Consider the following 14321-nt stretch of genomic DNA (forward strand, 5'->3'; position numbering starts at 1 on the left):
TCTTTCACCTAGTTCATAATATCTCTGTTTAGTTCTCATAATTGCTTTTTCTGTTCGATATGCCTGGAGTGTATTATATTGTAACTTGTTATTAATAAGTTGTCTTCATTTTTCTTCTGTCATATTTCTTTGAGATTCTTTTTCTAATTTTGTAATCTCTTTTTCCAATTGATCTATTTCTATCATATATTCCTTCTTAATTTTAGAAGTATAACTTATTATCTGACCTCTCAAATATGCCTTCATTGCTTCCCACAATATAAATTTATCATCAACTGAATGTGAATTTGTATCTAAAAAGAACTGAATCTGCTTTTTCATAAAATCACAAAAATCTTGACGTTTTAGTAATATTGAATTAAATCTCCATCTATAAATTGATTCCTCTTTATCTATCATTATCATTGTCATTATCAAAGGAGAATGATCTGACAATATTCTCACTTTATATTCCACACTTTTCACTCTATCTTGAATATTCATTGATAATAGGAAAAAAATCTATCCTTGAATATGTTTTATGTCTATTTGAATAAAATGAATAATCTCTTTTGGATTAATTCTTCTCCATATATCAATCAAATTTAAGTTTTTCATCAATGATAGTTAATTTTACTACTTTTGATTTTGTGACAACCTTTGTTGATCTATCTAAAGCTGGATCTAGTTAAAATCTCCACCTATTAATATTTTGTCATGTGCGTTAGCCAAATTCAAAAAGACCTCTTGTATAAATTTTACATCATTTTCATTTGGTGCATATATATTCATAAGAGTCCATAGTTCTGAAAAAATTTGACAATGTATAATTACATATCTCCCCACCGAATCAATTAATACGTTTTGTATTTTAATTGGTAAATTTTTATTAACCAAAATTGCAACTCCTCTCACCTTTGAATTAAATGAAGCTGCAATAACATGTCCAACCCAGTCTCTTTTTAATTTCTGATGTTCTATGTCTGTTAAATGTGTTTCTTGTAAAAAAAAGTTATATCTGTTTTCATTTTTTTAATGTATGTTAAAATTCTTATTCTTTTTACCGGTCCATTAAGCCCATTAACATTAAAACTTTAAAAATTCAGTAAATTAGTCATTATTTTTAATTATGTTACTCCAATCTATAACAATACCTAATCTTTCAACTTCCGTGGTATCTTGGGAAATCTTTTAAAAATTCTCCATGTTGCTATGTGTGTCCCCACCGATCATCCAGGCAGAAAGATAGAAGAAAAATAGAGTATAAAGAAAAAAACAAAATACTCCCCCCACTAAAGTTGTGAAAAAAAAGAACACAACATTACCCCCCTCTGTTGTATGGGTCATGGCGATCGCCATGATTACACACGTGAATCCTGCAGTAACCGATCCAAAGCTCCCCAGCACCCCCGCAACATAAAAAAGTGTGTGTGTGTGTGTGTGTGTGTATATATATATATATATATATATATAAATAAAAGAAAAAAACTATTCTCAATTAGTATTTCCGAAATTTTCCTTTTCTCCCCTGTATCATCCTTAAATGTCCATCACTTCTGTTCACTGTCTCTATCTTCATCTTTAATCCATTACGCTTGGAAGTCTCTATGTGTAATTAGTGAATAAATGGAAGTTTTTGTGCGAACTCCTCCGCTTCTCGATAATCGGTAAAAAAAATCTTCTTTTTCCCTCCTCCAAAAAAATTATCAGTGTTGCTGGGTGACGCATTATAAATTTATAACCCTTTTCCCATAAGACTTTTTTCGCTGGGTTAAATTCCTTCTTTTTCTTCAAAAGGTTATAACTTATATCAGGATAAAAAAGAACTGCCTTCCCTGCTATCATCAATGGCCCGTTTCTCTTTTTGGCACATTGGGCAGCCGCCTTCAGGATCTTTTCTTTATCTTGGTATCATAAGCATTTTATCAAAATTGATCGTGGATTTTAATCAGCTTGAGGTCTTGACCTTAAGGCTCTATGAGGCCTTTCAATCTCAATTAGAGTTTCTCCTTCCATTTCCAATTTTTCAGGGATCCATTTTTGAAAAAAATTTATTGGATCTTCTCCTTCTATATCTTCTTTAAGTCCAACAATTTTAATATTGTTTCATCTACTAAAATTTTCAAGCTTATCAATTTTTTCCATAAATTGTTTTCTTTCTGATGTCCATGCAGTAATATCATCTTCCATTTTATTCATTCTTTCAACCATGTCTTCTGTTGTAGTTTCCAAATCTATAATTCTCTTTTCCATTTTTTCCTGTCTTTTTGTCATTTTATCAAACATAATCTCCATATTTGTCATTTTTCTTTTGATTACTTTTAATGCACCTAATTTACGCATTATTTGCATCAAAGTCTTTTCTATATTTCCAGAAAAATTTTTACCTCCACCTTCGTCTGATTTTTCCAGAGAATCTGACTCTCCCTCAGATTCACTTTCACTTTCGGTTTCAGTCGTAACTGGGATTTGTAGTTCTGGTTGCTCTCGTTTGCGCATGCTCCTTCCTTCACGTTTGCGCAGTTCTCGTTGATCTTTTTCTTTAGGATTGATCGATGTTGCCGCAGTTTCTTGTTCTGTATCGCCGGTGGTATAATGCACCTGAGCCCGTGGTTCTTTGGCAGAAGTGGGCCTTGATTCTGTTCCAACTTGCGTTGTCTTCCCGGTAGTAGTTTTCTTCATCTTCTGTTTGTGAGGCATAACTTGAAACAATCCGGAGTAGTTTATAAGTAACTCTTAGAAAGTATTGACTAACTTTTCTTCACTTAAACATTAATTTATTGATTTTTTACGGGAGAGCTGGGTTACATCATCATGTGACGTTCCCCCCCCCCCATCTCACTTTTAAAAGCCTTCCACTTTCTCTTTCCCTCTCTTAATCAACCTATGCAAGATCCTGTCTAATGCTATCAAAATTAACCTGCTCCATTTTGGGCCTTTAATGTGCACCAGCTATCTTTTTCTGTAACTATTTTCTCAGTAGCATTATTGTCATTGTTGTTAAAGTGCACCCCTGCCATTCTTGTTTTGTGGGTAGCACCTGATGAGCTGGGGCAGAGGATCTACTCAAATATATTTTGAATTAATTATTTCTCTTTTTTTCTCATTTCTCTGGTATTTATACACAGTCTCTAGTGCAGGGATTCCCAATCTTTTTTATGCCATGGACCCCCTACAATTAACAGAGGGGTCTGTGGATACCAGGTTGGGAACCTCTGCTCTAGTGTGAAGCCTAATGTAACAAACCTCTCCAGCGAATCTGATATTTCCTGATAGTCAGTTTGCAAGTGAACTCATTCATTGATTCCTTACTTATCGGTCCATCTGTGCAGAAACAGCATTTTGTTGGATTTCCTTGTGCATATTCTTTAGTTCAATGTACAAAATTATATGTTTGATTTTCAATAGGTAAGAAGCGCCGTCTTTCAATTATTGAGTGCGGAAACGATACCAACTCAATGATCGACTTGGCCAAAGTGGCTGATTTGGTGAGGAATAATTTCTGGTTTAGTTTAAGAGAAATAAAATCTCATTGTTTCAGTTAAACATTGCTTGGGGAAGAAATTTAATGCTATTTCCAAATGGCATAGACAACAACCTTTTAAATGTAGTAAAATGTTCTAGGTCCTAAGACACCAGTGTTCTCAGGTTTGACAATTAATGTTGATCAAAAATTAATTATTTGAAATATTGTTGATGGGAAAGAAGTGATGAGCAGAGGGATTTTAGGAAGCGAGCTCAAGTTTCGGTATGGACTATTAAAGGCATCACAGGGTGGTGGAGTGAAGTTTGGTTTGAAATTACGAATTTTGAACTGGGACATTGTTGGAGCAGGAGTCAGCGAGGTTTGCAAATGCTGGAGTGATGAAACGTGGGCAGCATTTTGTTGGATAGGTTATAATTTATGTAGGGTGATAGGTGGGAATTTCACTTAGACCTGTTGTATGTATCTTGTTAAATGAACATTGAAATAGAGCCGGTAGAATGGGCGCCATGGTAGTGTAGCGGTTAGTGCGATACCATTCCAGCTTGGGTGTCAGAAGTTAGAGTTCAATTCCAGTGTGCTCGGTAAGGAGTCTCTGTACATCCTCCCTGTGGAATGCCGTAGGTTTTCTCTGGGTCCTCCATTTTCATCCCACAGTCTGAATATGTACCAAGTAGGTTTATTGGTCAATGCAAATTGTCCCTTGATTAGATTTGGGTTCAGTCAGGGTTGTCTGGAGGTTGCTGGGCTGTGCAGCTCAAAGTGCTGGAAGGGCCAAATCTGCACTGTATTAACAAATAACTACTTTAGGGAGACACCTTTTAGTTGCTGTTTTACACAGTGGCTGATGTCTGAAACGTGTTGCTAGTAAAGTAGTGAAATCAGGTACAGTCACTGTTTAAGAGGCGCTTGGATGAACGCTTAAATAGGCAAGGCATAGAAGAATGATGTCCCAATGTAGGCACTGTGGCTGTTTCTGTGTTGTACAACTCTAGGCTTCTGACTCGATATAGTATGAAATGAAAACTCTTCTAAGCTTAAACATAGTCTGTAATAGGATAAAGCATGTCAGCAATCATTTTGGGCACTTCCACTCAGCAGTGTCAGGTAAAATTCAGTGCTTAAAATGAGGGGCTGCAGGGTGGCATAGTGGTTATCACACCGCTATTACTGCCCCAGTTCAATTCCTGCTGCTATCTGTAGGGAGTTTGTATGTTCTGCCCATGAATGTATGGGTTTCCTCCAGGTTCTCCGGTTTCCTCCAACATTCCAAAGGCCTACATTTAGGGTTTAGTGTGTTGTTGGCATGCTCTGTTGGTGCCGGATCATGGTGACACTTGCGGGCTACCCAGCACAATACTCGCTGATTTGATTTGACACAAGTTTCACTATGTACATATGACAAATAAATCTAATCCATGGGTTCCCTGGTGGTCTAGTGATTAAGGATTTGGCACCTTAACCGCACCAGCCTGGATTCAATTTCCAGTCAGGAATATTGTCTGGCCATCATGGTAGTGTAGCAGTTAGCGCAACGTTATTATAGCTCGAGGTGTTCCAGGGTTCAGAGTTCAATTCCAACACCAATCTGTAAAGAGTCTCTGTATGTACTCCCCGGGGAATGCATAGGTTTTTTCCAGATCCTCCGGTTTCCTTCCACATTCCAAAGACGTGAAGGCTAGGTTAATTGGTAAATTGTAAATTTTTCCATTATTAGATTAGGGTTAATCAGGTTTGTTGGTGGGGGTGGTGTGGCTCTAAGGGCCTACTCCAAGCGGTTTCACTAAACAAATAAAATAATGTTATGTTATAGGGCTGATTGTTGAAGTTGACAGACTAAAAGAAGTATTTTGCTCTATCACCCTTGTAACTGAGGGTGAAAACTTGAAATATTTGATTCCTCACGTTGGTTAGAAGTTTATGAATGTTAACTGGGTTAAATGATCAATGGAACTCATTGTGTCTAACTAAAGGTTTTACTTGTGGTAAAGTGACAGGATAGCCACTCCAACTGTTTTTTTTTCTTCAGGTTTTAATGCTGACTGATGCTAGCTTTGGGTTTGAGATGGAAACTTTTGAATTCCTAAACATCTGTCAAGTTCATGGTTTTCCCAAAATCATGGGTGTGCTCACCCACTTGGATGCCATTAAAAACAACAAGCAGTTAAAGAAGACAAAGAAAAGATTAAAGCATCGGTTCTGGACTGAGGTCTACCAGGTATGAGCCAAGGGAGGTAAATCGAGATTGGACTTAACAACACTGACCAGCACCCTTACATTCACTGTCCCAAAACACAATACTTCATATTTATCTGAATTACCATTCAGATAAATTATCTAGCTGATCAAGATCCCCCTGTAATTTTTATGACCTTCACTGTCTACGATACCACCTATTTTAGTATCATCCTCACTAACCATGCCTCGTATATTCACATCCAATCGACTCTATAAATTACAAATAACATATATTCTAGCACCAACTCCTGTGGTCCACACAGGTCGCAGATCTCCAGTCCAAAATACAACCCTCAACCATCACTCTCTGCTTCCTACCCTCAAGTCAGTTGTGCATCCAATTAATCAGCTGTCCATAAATCCCATGCAGTCTTACCTTGTTTACCGTATTCCATGAAGAATCTGGGCAAAGGCCTTGGTGAGATCCATACAGGCAATGTATCCTGCCCTACCCTCTTCTATCCTCTTTGGAAACTTTTAAGAGATTTGTCAGACTGGATTCCCCGTATATAAAGCAGTGCTGACTGTTCCTCTAATCCCCTCCGTCATCTTCACCCACCACTGATGTCTGATTCACTGGCCTTTTGTTCTTTGGTTTATCTTTACCCTCCTAAAATAACTGTACAACATTAGCCATCCTCCAGTCTTCTAGAATTTCACCTGTGGCTAAAGATGAAGCAAATATCTCTGCATGGGCTTCCGCATTTTCTTCCCTTACTTCCCACAAGGTCTGAGTATGTACTCTGTCAGTCCCTAGAGATTTATTCACCTGAATGTGCTTTCAGGCCACCATTTAGCTTCATCCGCTAATTAATTTGTGCTGTCAGTAAGTACAGCAAGTGACTTACAACATATATGGATTAAAAAGCTATATTACTAATTCTCTTACAATTGTCAGTGATGAAACAGAGACCAGCATCATCATTTGTATTTTCCAGGGTGCAAAGCTCTTTTATCTGTCAGGAATGGTGCACGGACAGTATCAGAAACAGGAGATTCACAACTTGAGCCGATTTATCTCTGTGATGAAGTTTCGGCCACTGATGTGGCAAATGGCACATCCTTACGTCTTGGCTGACAGGTGGGGACAAATTACTTGGACTTTGTTTCAAATCTACATAAAGTTGAGGGCATATTAAAGAGGGACTATCAGAATTGAAATGAGGTAATTAAATAATGGATAGTTGTTTTTGGGTAGGGCTGCAGTTGGGCTCTGGAACAATAACAGGAATTGGGACATGAGACTGGAATAATGTGTGGAGCAATAAGCAGGACACTGGAGGACCTTGGTGGGTCAGGCAGGATCTGTTGGGGGGGGGATGAACAATGGGCATTTTGGGTCAAGACATTTCATCTGTACAGGAATATAATGTGTTGGAAAATGATGGAGTTCCTCCCTTTCTCCCTTGGTTAAATTTGAATTTCTGTATTCCATTGCCTAATTTGTTATTTTTACATCACTGCTTCTGGAAATGATCTTTCTCCTTTATTTCTTCAAACTGAACCAATATGTTACAGGTAGTTCTTTACCAAGCTTAATGATTTAAGTAATAGACTAAGAGTTCAATTCAGGTTCAGATTCAGTTTATTTGTCATTTAGAAACCACAAATGCAATGCAGTTAAAAGATGAGACAACGTTCCTCCAGAATGATATCACAAAAGCATATAACAAAACAGACTACACCAGAAAATCCACGTAACATTTGGCAATCCCCAATCCAGAGTCCGGAGAGGCTGCTGTGTATTAATATCACGCTACCGTCTTAGCGCGTTCCCCAGAAAGGAGCTCCAAATCCACCAGACAAAACAAGACCAAAAACTAAAGCTACAAGACCTGCACAAAACCATATAGTTACAACAGTGCAAACAATAGCATAATTGATTAAAAAAAACTGACCACGGGCACAGTAAAAATAGTCCAAAGATGTTAAAAGACTAGAAGTTCAAAAGAAATCACCACACAGTTTCCACAAGTCCCCAGGATCCCGACAGACTCGCCATCCCATGCCGGTGGCAGAAAAGAATACCCCCGCTATGGACTCAGCCTTGCAGAGGCAGCACACACCGAAAGCGACCTGACCGCAGCGGACTCCGAGTCCGTTGAACCCCCGAGCCGACGACCATCTCCTCCGGAACAGCTTCTCCGAGCACCATCCTCTGCCGAGCGTATTAAGACGGCCCCGCCAACAACCATCGGCAACGCGACCCCGAGGACAGGGGGCCTGTTCTTCCCGGCAGAGTCCTGGACCTCACAGCAGCAGCAGCAACAAAGAGGGTCTTCCTGGAGATTTCCAGATGTTCCTCCGTGCTCCCACGTCCGTTTTCAATCGATTATGATTGTGCACGGCACCCCACTTCACAAATAACAGATAATCAGCTGCGGAGTGGCCGCTGCAAGCTGCGTTGCGCCGCCATCTTGAATTCCAGTTAAAAAGGGATCTAGTGCTTTCCTGGCATATACGATGAATAAACTACTCTAGGGCTTCCAGCTGGGTACAGGTTTCGAAGACAAACTCTGCCATCTTCACCTGAAGCCCTAGAAGAGTTTATTCATAAGAGTTCAGTTGTTGGAACACAGAGTGAATTAAGGGATTATGCACCATGACAGCTGAATAGTCCCAGTGGAGTCGGTGGCTAAGGATGCAACTTTGTACAGCACCAGTGATTAGACAGATGTGCTGCTGCCTGTCCTTACTGATTGCAGTCCATTAGTCATGAATTCAGGAGTCCAGAGTTTGGTAATGAATTTGCTTGGAATAATAGTATTTAAGTCACATCTGTAGTCTGATGTAGGTGTCTTTGGAATATAAAACATTACAGGCCCGTCGGCCCACTATGTTGTGCTGACCTTCTTAACCATCTCTAAGATCAATCTAACCCTTCCTTCCTAAGCAGTCCTCTATTTTTCTATTATCCATGTGCTTCTTTAAGAGTTTATTAATTGCTCCTAATGTATCTGTCTCTACTACCTCCTCTGGCAAGCATTCCATTTATTCACCAGTCACTGCGTAAAGAACTTTCCTCTGACACCACCCTCCCTTGTACTTTCCTCCAATTACCTTAAAATTATGGCCAGAGAGAACACACTGGGGTATATCCTGTCTGGCCTTGGGGACTTCTTATGTTTTTCAAAAGTTCCAGCACATCCTCTTTCTTATCGTTGACACTCATTACTGTCTTTACTGTCTAAATGCACCAGGGATGAGCGTAGTGCCAGTGAGTTGGTATCCACAGTTAACCTGATTTGGCAATAGACAAGTGCACTGGGTCATGGTTGTCTGGAAAGCTGGAGTTGATGCTTGCCATGATCAACCACTCGAAGCACTTCATGATGGCAGATGTCAGCCACTGGATGGTAGTTATAAGATGCATTATCTTGTTTTTATTTTGGTTACCGGGGTGATCATGAAAATGATTCCAAGATTAAAAGGCTTATCAAATGAAGAACATTTGATGGCTCTGGGCTCTGGGCCTGTAGTCACTAGAGTTCAGAAGAATGAGGGGTGACCTCATTGAAACCTATCTAATGGCGAAAGGATGTGGAGAGGATGTTTTCTATGTTGGGAGAGTCTAGGGCCAGAGGACACAGCCTTAGAATAGAGAGGTATACTTTTAAATTGGATGCCGAGAAATTTCTTCAGCCAGAGAGTGGTGAATCTGTGGAATTCTTTCCCTTTTTCAAAGTATTCCAAAGACTTAATGCTCATATCATTTTTGTACAAGAAACTCATGTGAGGAGGGAGGACAAATTTCGTTTTTTTAGATTTTGGCGGGGTCAACAGTATCATGCAAATTCGAATGCTAAGGTAAAAGGAGTTTCAATTTTTATTGACTCCTCTATTTCATTTGTTCAACATGATATTTTTTCGGATCCGAATGGCAGATTTTTGTTAATTATGGGTTTACTTTGTAATAAAAAGGTTGCTTTGGTTAATGTTTATACTCCAAATGTGGATTGTCCTGACTTTTTTAAGTCTTTATTTACTTCTTTACCCAATCTAAACGAATATAAGTTAATAATGGGTGGTGACTTTAATTGTTGTTTAAATCCTCTGATGGATAAATCTTTATCTATTCAGACTTTACCTAATAAGTCGGCCACTTGTATTAACTCCTTTTTGACTGACAATGGAGTTTTTGATGTTTGGAGATTTCGGCATTCTAATGACAAAGAGTTTTCTTTTTTCTCACATGTTCATCACTCTTATTCAAGAATTGATTATTTTTTTGTAGACTCTTGTTTTATTCCATTGGTAATCGGTTGTAACTATGATATTATAGCTATCTCTGATCACGCTCCGTTATTACTTTCTATGAAATTTACGGATACAGCTTTTAATGCTAGACAATGGCGATTTGACTCTACCTTGTTGCAAGACTCTGACTTTATTAAATTTATGGAGGAGCAGATCGACTTCTTCTTCTCAACTAATTCTACGGATGATATTTCCTACGGAACACTTTGGGACACTTTTAAAGCTTATATACGTGGACAGATTATTTCTTATTCTGTTGGTTTGAGGAAACGTATCAAGATGGAAACTCTTTTATTGGTTGATAAAATTAAAGAGATTGATAAGAAATACTCGATTGCTCCTAGTAAGGAGCTTTACAAACAAAGGGTTGAACTTCAAATGGAACATAGTTTATTACTTACATCCTCGATTGAAAATCAATTAATGAAAACTAAATCTGATTTTTATATACATAGTGATAAATCTGGTAAACTGTTAGCTAGTCAATTGAAGAATGCTCTGGTTAAACGTCAAATCACTAAGATTGGTCAGCAGAATGGGAATCTGACAGTTAATCATGATGAGATAAATAAGGCATTTCAAGATTTCTATACCTCCCTGTATCAATCTGAATTTCCTCAAGATTGTAATACCATGTCTGATTTTCTGGGGAAATTAAATTTTCCAAGGTTATCATCTGATGATCTTTTGATATTGGATACTCCTATTACGGATGTAGAAATTAAAGGGGCTATTTCCTCAATGAATTCTGGGAAAGCACCGGGTCCAGATGGTTATACAGTTGAATTTTTTAAATTTTTTTCCGCTACTCTTTCCCCTTGGTTAGGTAAGGTTTTTGAGGAGGCCATTAGATTAGGGAATTTGCCACAATCTTTTTATAGAGCTTCCATTTCTCTAATATTGAAGAAAGATAAAGACCCTACTAATTGTGTGCTTCTTATAGACCTATATCTTTATTGAATGTAGACTCCAAGATTTTTTCTAAGTTACTGGCATCTAGATTGGAGAAGGTATTACCCAAAATTATTTCAGATGATCAAACTGGCTTTATTAAAAATCGTTATTCTTTTTTTAACATTAGGAGATTGTTGAATATTGTTTATACTCCCTCACATGATACTTCAGAATGCGTGATTTCATTAGATGCGGAGAAAGCATTTGTCAGAGTTGAATGGCCTTACTTATTTAATGTGTTGGAGAAGTTTAATTTTAGTCCGATATTTATATCATGGATTAAATTGATTTATCATACTCCAGTAGCCTCAGTGGTTACCAATAATCAAAGATCTCCCTTTTTTCGCCTATTTCGGGGCACTAGACAGGGATGTCCTCTTAGTCCATTACTATTTAACATTGCCTTAGAACCTTTGGCAATTGCCATCAGACAATCACAGGATATTTTGGGTATTAATCGTGGGACAGATATTCATAAGTTATCTTTGTATGCAGATGATTTATTACTATTCATTTCTAACCCGGAGAAATCCATTCCAGCAGTTTTATCATTATTGGCTCAATTTAGTGAGTTTTCTGGGTATAAGTTAAATCTTAATAAAAGTGAATTGTTTCCATTAAATAAACGGGTCCCAATTTATGGAAATTTACCCTTTAAATTAGTTAATGACTCTTTTACTTATTTAGGGATCAAAATCACAAAGAACCATAAAGATTTGTTTGGATTTAATTTTTTACCCTTAATTGATCAGATTAAAGGTTTGTTTACTAGGTGGTCACCTTTGTCTCTATCCCTAATAGGTAGGATTAATGCTATTAAGATGGTTATTTTACCTAAGTTTTTATATATTTTTCAAGCGATACCAATTTTTATCCCGAAATCTTTTTTTACTAATGTTGACTCTAAAATTTCTTCATATATATGGCAGTATAAAAATCCCAGGTTAGGTAAAACATATTTACAGAAGACAAAAAAGGAAGGCGGGTTAGCATTACCTAATTTCAGATTTTACTATTGGGCAGCTAATATTAGATATTTGTTATGCTGATTGAAAGATGGGGGTGGATCTTTTGGCCCTTGTTGGGTGAGTTTAGAAACTAAATCGGTATCAGCTTATGCTTTGGGTTCTATTTTAGGGACTTCTCTCCCTTTTGCTCTTTCTAAATTGCCGAAACGAATTGACAACCCGATAGTTAAACATACATTGCGTATATGGTTTCAATTTCGGAGATTTTTTGGGTTGACTCAATTCGTTTTAAATAGTCCTATTGTATCTAATTGTTTTTTTCACCCTTCCATTATAGATCAAGCTTATTCAGCTTGGAAAACTAAGGGATTACTAAGATTTTCTGATTTATTTTTAGATAATTGTTTCATGTCTTTTGAACAATTATCCAACAGATATAACTTGCCGAGATTTCATTTTTTTAGATATTTACAGATTAGACATTTTTTAAGTTCTGTACTCTCTACGTTTCCAAATTTTGTGCCTTCAGATACTTTGGAGAGTTTATTTGAATTAGACCCTTTTCAAAAAGGGCTTATTTCAAAACTTTATAATATAATTATGAAGATACGCTCAGAGCCCCTTTATAAGACTAAACAGGATTGGGAAAGAGAGCTTAGTTTTAGTATTTCTAGTGAGAATTGGGATAGAATTCTTCAATTAGTTAATACATCATCGTTATGTGCCAAACATTCACTAATACAATTTAAGGTTGTACATAGGGCCCATATGTCCAAGGATAAATTAGCTCATTTTTACTCTCATATAAGTCCTATTTGTGATAGATGTCATTCTGAAATTGCGTCTTTAACTCACATGTTTTGGTCGTGTTCATTTTTGGAGAAATATTGGAAAGATATTTTTGATATTATATCTGCGGTTTTGAATATTGATTTACAACCTCATCCTATTACCGCAATTTTTGGTTTACCAATGTTAGATTCACAGCATTTATCTTCTTCAGCCCGTCGAATGATTGCATTTCTAACTTTGATGGCTAGAAGATCTATATTGTTGAATTGGAAAGAAATTGATCCTCCCACTGTATTTAATTGGTTCTCTCAAACTATGTTATGTTTAAATTTAGAAAAAATTAGAAGTGGTACTTTTGAGACTTCTATTAAATTTGAAAAGTTATGGAGACCATTTATTCAACATTTTCATATGATGTAATATGACCCTTTGCCAAGTACATTTGATTTCGCAGCTTTTAGCTTATGTATTTTGAGAGGACCGGAAGTGACGGCATTGATGAATACTTATTTTTGTGAGATATTATAAACAGCCCACTTTTTTTTTCCTTCTCTTTTGTTTGTTTTTTTTCTTTTATATTACTTATTAGCTATAGTTATTAGATTAGATTAGTTAGTTCTGCATTATATAAATTTTTTTTTGTTTTTTTTTCTTTCTTTTTTCTGTTTTTTTTATATTATACATTATGAAATATTTATATTTACTATGTCCATACATATATCTTATGGCTTATGTCTTGGTAAACTCATTTATATTGTAACTATTATGTATGTTTTTTTTTCATATGTAATGGAATGTGTATGTTGGTAATTTCTTTATCAATATATCATCTGTACTCTGTCCATATTATTAATATTAATAAAAAGATTTAGAAAGGAATTCTTTCCCTCAGGCAGCTGAAGAGGCCACGCCTCTATGTATATTTAAGGCAGAGGTTTATAGATTCTGGATTAATCAGGGCAGGAAGGGATACAGGGAGAAGGCAGGAGAAGAAAATTGGATCAGCCATGATGGGCCAAACAGCCTAATTCTGCTCCTATATGTTATGGTCTTACGATTGTAGTCTTAAAGCAGGAGGGTTTCACAGCCTGACCCAGGGAGAAGATAAAAATGTCTGCAAATACCCCTGCCAGTTGATCCGCTGAGATTCTAAGGACACAGCCAGTGATAGCATCTGATGCTTTCCACGGGTTCAACCGCTAGAAAGCTGATGATACTCCTACAGCAGTAACTGCAGATTCAGGTGCACTGGAAACTATCATGGTGGGTGGTGACATTTCCCTTCCCATCTGTTCAAAGTGTACATAGAATGGGATAATCACATTGAGAAGGGATGTGCTGCTGAAGTGATACTGGCTGATCTTATTTTCTAACCCACGTAAGCTCGGCCACAATTGACAGATAAACTGGGACTCAATTTAGACTGCTGCTGTCTGTTAGCATGTCTGATAGCCTTACAGAACTCGTATTTCTTATAAAGGTAAGGGTCACCTGATCTGAATGCTGCAGTCTGGGCTTCAGAGGAGAGTGAATGTCCCAGTTCATACATGGTTTTTGGTTTGGGAACACCTGGATTGTCCTCTTTAGTACACAGTCTTCAACACTTGCTGATAAAATCCTTATGGTAGTGACACATTTATATCAGCTGG

The 14321-nt window shown here is 37.2% G+C and overlaps 1 protein-coding gene across 1 annotated transcript in view; it reads left to right on the forward strand.

Moving 5' to 3' along the window:
- Positions 1 to 14321, forward strand: part of bms1 (BMS1 ribosome biogenesis factor) — a 97392-nt gene that overhangs the window by 15806 nt on the left and 67265 nt on the right. The window contains exons 4-6 of the mRNA XM_059946194.1: positions 3388 to 3467; positions 5493 to 5681; positions 6640 to 6782. Of these exons, the coding sequence (XP_059802177.1) occupies positions 3388 to 3467; positions 5493 to 5681; positions 6640 to 6782 (412 nt within the window). The remainder of the gene's footprint in view (positions 1 to 3387; positions 3468 to 5492; positions 5682 to 6639; positions 6783 to 14321) is intronic.

This window comes from Hypanus sabinus, chromosome 21 (genome assembly GCF_030144855.1).
Source record: "Hypanus sabinus isolate sHypSab1 chromosome 21, sHypSab1.hap1, whole genome shotgun sequence".
Classification (NCBI taxonomy): domain Eukaryota; kingdom Metazoa; phylum Chordata; class Chondrichthyes; order Myliobatiformes; family Dasyatidae; genus Hypanus; species Hypanus sabinus.